The sequence below is a fragment of the Dipteris shenzhenensis genome, chromosome 9, assembly GCF_047967505.1.
Source record: "Dipteris shenzhenensis isolate YYH24624 ecotype China chromosome 9, Dip_SZ_1.0, whole genome shotgun sequence".
In the NCBI taxonomy this organism is placed as follows: Eukaryota; Viridiplantae; Streptophyta; class Polypodiopsida; order Gleicheniales; family Dipteridaceae; genus Dipteris; species Dipteris shenzhenensis.
In genome coordinates, this window is record NC_141604.1 from 17,351,299 (window position 1) to 17,358,725 (window position 7,427).

The 7,427-nt window shown below is 41.8% G+C and overlaps 1 protein-coding gene across 1 annotated transcript; it reads left to right on the forward strand.

Annotated features, from left to right (window-relative positions):
• Positions 1 to 4,515: 4,515 nt before the first annotated feature.
• LOC147898298 (uncharacterized) lies at positions 4,516 to 6,214 on the forward strand. Its single transcript, XM_087378740.1, has one exon. The coding sequence runs from the start codon at positions 4,904 to 4,906 to the stop codon at positions 6,107 to 6,109; it is 1,206 nt and encodes a 401-aa protein (XP_087234866.1). The 5' UTR covers positions 4,516 to 4,903; the 3' UTR covers positions 6,110 to 6,214.
• The last annotated feature ends 1,213 nt before the right edge of the window (positions 6,215 to 7,427 follow it).

Consider the following 7,427-nt stretch of genomic DNA (forward strand, 5'->3'; position numbering starts at 1 on the left):
ACAACAAAGATGAAAGAGAAAGAGACAAACTATATGCCATCGTGATCTTTACCTCAAGAAAATAAGAGACTCTCGCATGTCTCTACTGTGGGACATTAACATTTCAGCAAAGGCTTAAAAAATTGAGTCAATCCATGGAGAAATTCCTACATGACCATGACTTTATAGCACCAGCTTCTTAAGCAGCAGAAAGGGCTATTTGCATACCTTGCAGAAATCAAGTTCAAAAGAATAGGATGCCAACCCTCAATGTCAAGAACACGATTATGGCAATGAAGATGACATATGTGCCCATGTTAAACAACATAGAAGCAAGGTTGATATCAATCAGGATTCCATTTTGTCAAATAAGAGAACTAACATATGATGGACGATATGGAATACGTGGAAGTGTAATCAATGTCCTCGCAGATATTGAGAGAGCTCATTGTGTCCTTCCACGATTCATTAGCAATAGTGCAATTGTGATGGTAGCTATCAAGAGAAGGCTCCAGTATAATCACAACTACATGAGCGGACTTGTCCGCCCAACTCTTACGATCCAAGCGCTTGAAGAGTTAATGACCTTCGCTTTACACAAACTATACAATGTAAAACTAAACAACAGCTGGGTGAAACACATAAGGAATATGCATAACCAAGCAACGAAAACAAATGATGAAAATGAAATGATGCACGCAATGGCAACAGAGGATGACATTGAAACTGATACCTTAGTGCACGGCATATATAGTAGTTAACAAGTTGTTGACTTTGAGGATAAAACCATTGCGATTGCACCATCTGAAGAATTCACTCCCCTCAGCATATTCAAAGACACCCATTGCAAAGAGTTAGCATTTCCAAATATCTTCTATGGTCAAGCTAGGACATATAACATCCCAGCATCTACACCATATCAGACCATAGCACAATGGGAATTAACAAATGCAAATAGAAGGTTTGCTTTAAACATCGAGAACTTGTTCTTCAAAACGATGAAGATATTAGTTCGACAAGTTCTATCATCAACATGGGTACGCATGAGAAAAGGAAAACTCAATGGAAGAGAACTCCATGTGAGAGATGCCAATAGATTGAGAAACTACTACAGTCAAACATTGGATTATGTGATCTGGTATGCCTTCGAACCTCTCTAGACTATAAGCATGAACTTAAAAGAAATGTCTTCTCAATGTTGCGACAACTAGGATCTCCCACATTCTTTATAACCTTCTCTGCAACGGAGCGACTATGGGAACCACTTACTTCATGCTTACACGAACTCAGAGCCAATGCCTCAATAGTTCCCAACTCAACAACACCCCTACACATACGCGACATAATATGCTCAGACCCTGTCACCATTGCTTGATATTATGTGCACATGTTTAATGCAATAAAAATTTTACTCCAGAAGGATCCAACGATTGTGGGAAAAGTACTGAGCTATTTCTTTATCACATTGAAATCCAAAACCATGGTAGCCATGCTTGCTATGGATTGCAGACGTACCCATGCTAAATGCATCAACTACTGAAGACATAGTCGCATTTGTAGACCGATATATCTCGACATACTCCACACTATTGGACACAACAAAGGAGGACTTCCAAATGCACATGCATAAGAAAACATGTAAGAAAGGAAGAAGGCCGTGTAGATTCGGATTCCCACGAGCACCAATGCGTACAACATAAATTCTATCACCACTTAATGTGCAAGACATCAATGAACAACAAAAGAAGCGAAATAAGAAAATTGAATCCACACTAAGGGACTCCACTATATTAACAATGGACTTCAACAAATTCTTACATCATAGCGACCTATCAGAAGAAGAATACATTACGGCATTGAGATTGAAAGTATATGAGCCCACAGTTTTCTTAAAACAACACCCAAACGACATCTTCACAAACAAATTCAACGCTACAATAACAATGTTCTGGGAAGCCAATACAGACATACAGTACATTCTAAACCCCCATGGTACTGCAGTTTATTGCAGTCATACATTGCAAAGGAAGACAAAGCAACAAAAGAAGCAGTTAAACAAGCATTGAATGATAGAATCATATCCAAGGCACCAACTAATGAACGTGTATGTAAAATAGGAAATGCAATACTAAATACTCAACGTATAAGTGCTCAGCATGCTATCTACCTTTCATTATCCTTGCCTTTAACAAGCAGTACTAGAAGACATGCTTACATAAGCACTAGTCCACCCGAAGAATGCACTCTACTATTAAAGCAAAGGTGGGAACTAGAGAAGATGGACCCAGACAACACATAAATCTTCTTTGACAACAATATCACTAAGTATCGGAGAAGACTGCTAGGCTTGCAACACATGTGCCTTGCACAATTCACGAGCGAGTATTCGCATGAGAAGAATCCCACAAGAAAGAGAAGAAAATCAAATATCATAAGATTTAATAACTACAGCAAGAACAAGGACCCTGACACTACAGAGAAGAATGCCTTCTTTACCTACCATTCATGGAAAGGGAACATTGTACATCAGAGGAGCTTTATACATGGCATGACTTGCACAATGAGAACGTGCAAACAATTGAACATAATAGAGCCATATTTAATAAAATGCTACTACCATCGATAAAATCACCAACACATAGTAACACAACATCAACCTCATCCAAAATGACGAGGAAAGATGACAACCAACAACAATACGATATTGGCATAGAAATGGAAGGGTTGCGTAAGAAAAAAAACATCGACCAAACTCCACCGAAGGTGCAAGGCATGATGCAAAACAAAGAATACCATGAAATGTTTAAGAACTTAAACAACGAGCAATGTATAATAGTAGAAGACATTATGTTGAAAAAAAGAAAACATGAAAACAAGTAGTTCATTCTCTTCCTATCCAGAAATGTAGCAACATGCAAAACTTACACTCTGCATGTGATAGTACAAGCATTGCTACGACATTACTCACATAAAGAGAACACAAATGTTGAACTACTATGAGTCCTTTTAGTAGCATACACAGGCAAAGCATCTTTCCACATTGGTGGCATGACAATTCACTCTGCATTGTATCTACAACTTCTCATGTCCAACTACACATGCCTTTCAGCAAAGACATTGCAATATCGGTCAACGCCATACCAAAACTTGAAATTGCTAGTCCTGGATGAAATTTCGCTGATTGGTTTGAGCACATTCATTGCCATTGACATGCGTATGAGAGATTATGCATAACCACTCTAAACCGTTGAGAGGAGTGGACCTCTTATTGTGTGGAGATCTTTGTCAGGCAAGCCCAACAAAACAACACAGCGTTTGCAATAATGCCATCCATATGGCAAGAAAAGGTCAAATACTATGAATTGGTTAAACCTATGATACAAACCAACATGCAGTACATCGACATCATCAACAAAATAAGAGCTGAACAACATACAAAATAAGACCTTCTTTACTTAAACATGAATTACAAGCGCAAACCCATAGACATCACAAAAGTACCACACTTATTTTACACCAATGCACTCAAGGATGAGCACAAGAACAACATCCTTCAAGGTAAAGAGCACATTATACATGTAGCGGACAAAAGACATAAAACTTGCAGCAAATCAATACGCACTTCAGATGATCCAAAAAACACCACTAGCTTGCACTCCACACTGCAGCTAAAGGTGGGCATAATTGTAGAAGGCAATTTGGACATTCAAGATGGCCTTGTCAATGGGGCTGACGGAATTTTCATGCACTATACTGAGCATAAGACACATCTAGTAATATGGATAAAATTCAATGATAGCAGGATTGGGAAGATGGCAAGATTAAGACATACAAACATCCACGATAGCTCTGCACCTGAAGCATGGACCCCATTGACTCAAATCCAACGTGAATTCCAAGTAGGAAAAAACAACTTAAACACCATCACACGAAATCCAACCGGCATCAGCAAGAACAATACACCATTCGCAAGGACTATCAATGGACTCACTAGCATTCGACCCACATGCCATTAAATCACATGGCCTAACTTACACAGCACTATCATGAGTCAAAGATCCGAACAACCTTTTCAACACATCAAAGTGGACACATTAGTATTAAATGAGATACATAGACTACGAAATGATTCATTACGGACAATAAAACAAAAGGACTTCTCAACAACATCGCACCAGCAAACCTATCATTCAATCACTCAACACAAGATCAATACATTCTCACAAACAAAATATCCAAAGCTGTCCAAGCATCATGTGTGCAACAATACTCTACCTTCAAGAAACACATGCACAAAATCCAAATATCCACACCATAAAAGAAGTTAAAAGCATACAACTAACACTTCTGAAACAACAATATTACATTAAAGGAGGAGCTGAGGGCCTACTCGTAATATTGAGAACAAATTGCAGTAATCAAAGTCTACAAACATCCCAAAGCAAGAGCGACAAAATATATAGAGGGACTAGAATTGACCACAAGAAACCATTGCTTGCATCATTGGAGACGTTAACATCTTCCTCTCTCTCTCTCTCTCTGTCTCTGTCCCTGCAGGCCACATGAATGAAATTCATGATGTTTCACTAACACCCAGTAGCGCGATGACGCTGTAAATGGTTGTATCTGAGATGTTGGATGCTCTCGCGTAGGTCTGTTACGCAGCAAGAATCGCTTTTCACAAGCTCGAGGATAAGCACAAGCAAACGGCCGAGCCATCCTGCCCGAGCTTCGAGCGTCGAGGGCGACCTCTCGGATGCTTTATGAGCAAGGAATCTAACCAAGCTCGAGGATAAGCAAACGCACAATCCCTAGCCGTGCTGCTCCCCTCGCTTTCGTTTGTATCTCTTCTTGCATGCTGTTGAATGGTGCTTTAATTGGTTGTATCTCATGTTGGCTCACTTGAACGCTCACAGCCTCAGCTATGGTTCTGATGAAGGCCTCCCTGAAGCTCAGAGGTGGCGACGGGCCGCACCACAGGCCCCTCGTCAAAGCTAAACTCCCTATCCACCTTCTTGGATTTCCCATCTTCACGGGTATCGTTGTTGGCAATAGCGAGGAGCTTGCGCTGCTCCTCGGCACCTCCCAGGATTCTGGCCCTTCTTTTCACATCGGATATCGACCCAACCAGCCTGATCGCCCCTTCACGCTCGTCATGAAAACAGGTTTTGGGCCATGGAATTCCTCTGCTTCAGCTGCCCTGGCTATGGCTGCAGAATTCAACCTCTCGAATCCAAGTAGCCCGAGATTTCGCCTGTGGGTGAAACCACAGCTAGGGGATTTCAGCTTTCGACGAGATTTTCATTCTCCACCCGACAATGCCTCTCAGGGCAATCTCCAGGGCACGATACGCTGGGGACAGAATCAGCTTGGTTTGCAGATGAATACCGGCAGGTCAGACATAGGGTTCACAAACAGTTTTGCAAGGTATGATACTCAACACCATGCTCAGGGAAATGAGAGGTTACATGCACTAACAACAGAGCTCTTCGAAGAAGATAGGCAGTCATTGGAGGGCATAAGGGGGAATTGGGAACATGTGGGAGACACAATGAGTAGCAGCAGAAGTTTTAGCAATACTTCGCAGCGCTGCAGGGATGGAGAGGAGATACAGCAGCAGCGTCCATCAAGTCCCAATGCATCACAGAATTGGGGGATCCGTGGTCTTTTAGCAGGCGGTCATTTACGGGCTCACAGTTGCCTCCCGCTCTGGGCTCAAGCACAACTAAAAATCAGATGGCATATGCAGGTGCCCCCCAACTCCCCCAACACTTCCTTCCCTTTTTTGCCTCTTCTCGTGCCGGACAAGATAAGTGTGGAGGCACCCGTGATTGTTCATGGAGATTCTTCGTTGCCTTCCGTTTGGAAGCTATCTGAGAAAGATCCAAAATTGACAGAATTGGAGACCTTGTTCTTTTCTTTGAAGGACACCCTGCGTTCATTACAGCTTGAAAACAATTGTTTGAAGACCACAATGGAGAACGTGAGACTAGAGGCTCAAAACAAGCGCATGGGGACGGGCTTAGAGGTGGAACGGAAGTCTGTCATTGATCATCCAGCAGAAGAAACTGAAACAAAGCAGTCTCCACTGTGGGGACAATGTTTGGATGGAAAAAGTCTAATGGATTAGGATCAGAAAAGCACCTGGAAATGTTTTGAATGGATGAACAGATGTAAAAAAATTTACCCTATCAACGAACAAAGCCCTTCAAAATAACGCAAACGCAGAAGGTATACACTGTTCCGAGGTCAATATTGAGTGCATGATTCTCTATGGTTTTGAAATCCAAATCTCAAGGAAGGTCTGCATTCTATGTTTGCGAGACCTACAATGATGCCATAAGATTTCTGGATGGATTTATTGGTCCTGAAGGATCCGGGACGATTTATGCACTGTGAAGTAAAGATCTGGGGCGATGTACGCACTGTGAAATTTCCTTGGGAATTATCTGATTAGTTACAAATGTGAACGTATTCACTCACGCCTTCTATTTTTACCGATGATATTCAGGAATTACGTTACTACAAATTTGGAATAATGGTCGGCATATGCAACCTATAGTATTTTGATTCAAATGCGATCCTTGGTTCACAATTCACACTTTTCAGCTTGTACTCAAGATAGTAGTGGGTTCTGCAACAAATCATAGCAATTCCGTTGTACTTTGGAGTGTTTCCTCTTGCATAAAACAACAATCATGGCAGTCTTGTCAAACTTGAAGTCTTCTTCCTTCTGATGTTCTTTCTTCACCTTCCATTTTGTTGCTATTTAAGTTCTTTGACAAGTGCAGGGGTATTGAACGGGAAATGGTGGCTTTTTCAAGATCTTCTTAGTCTTGTTGTTCGTTTGGCCTCAAGCTAATGTACTAAAATGAGCATGTGCTTCTTTGTTTTTCGTGTGATTAAAATCATTCTGTTGGATCAACCTTGGCAATGCTATTTTGTTGCTTAAAGGCCCAAATCTGGTTGGGTTATATGGGTTCTAGCTTGCAGTTTCATGCATGTAATTAGTTGCTAAGGCATGGTTTCTTTGCAAGCTGTGAATTGCAAACAAAGACTTATAATGAAATGCCAGTGTCATGTCACTTTGGTTGAGTTGTCCATGCAGAAGTTAGCGTGGCTGCTTTCCTTCATGGAAGGGATGCTGAGTGCTAAACTTTGAAACTGTCAACCTGGTTGTATTTCTCTAACTTAAATTTTCTGACATGTAGGAGCATCTGTGGAAAGATTTTCTTACAGTCTGCAATTCCATTTTATTGAAATTTGGCATTAGGTGCTGGTGTGCTCCTGCGAGCTTCCCCTCCTCCCCCGCTGTACCTCTACCTCCCCCTAGCCTCTCCTTGCCTCGCCTCTCCCCCCCCTACCCCTCCGCCCTCACCTCCCCCCTCACCCCCACCTCGCTCCGTCCCCCTCGCCAAGCTCCACCCCCCCATCCGCTACCCCCCTCC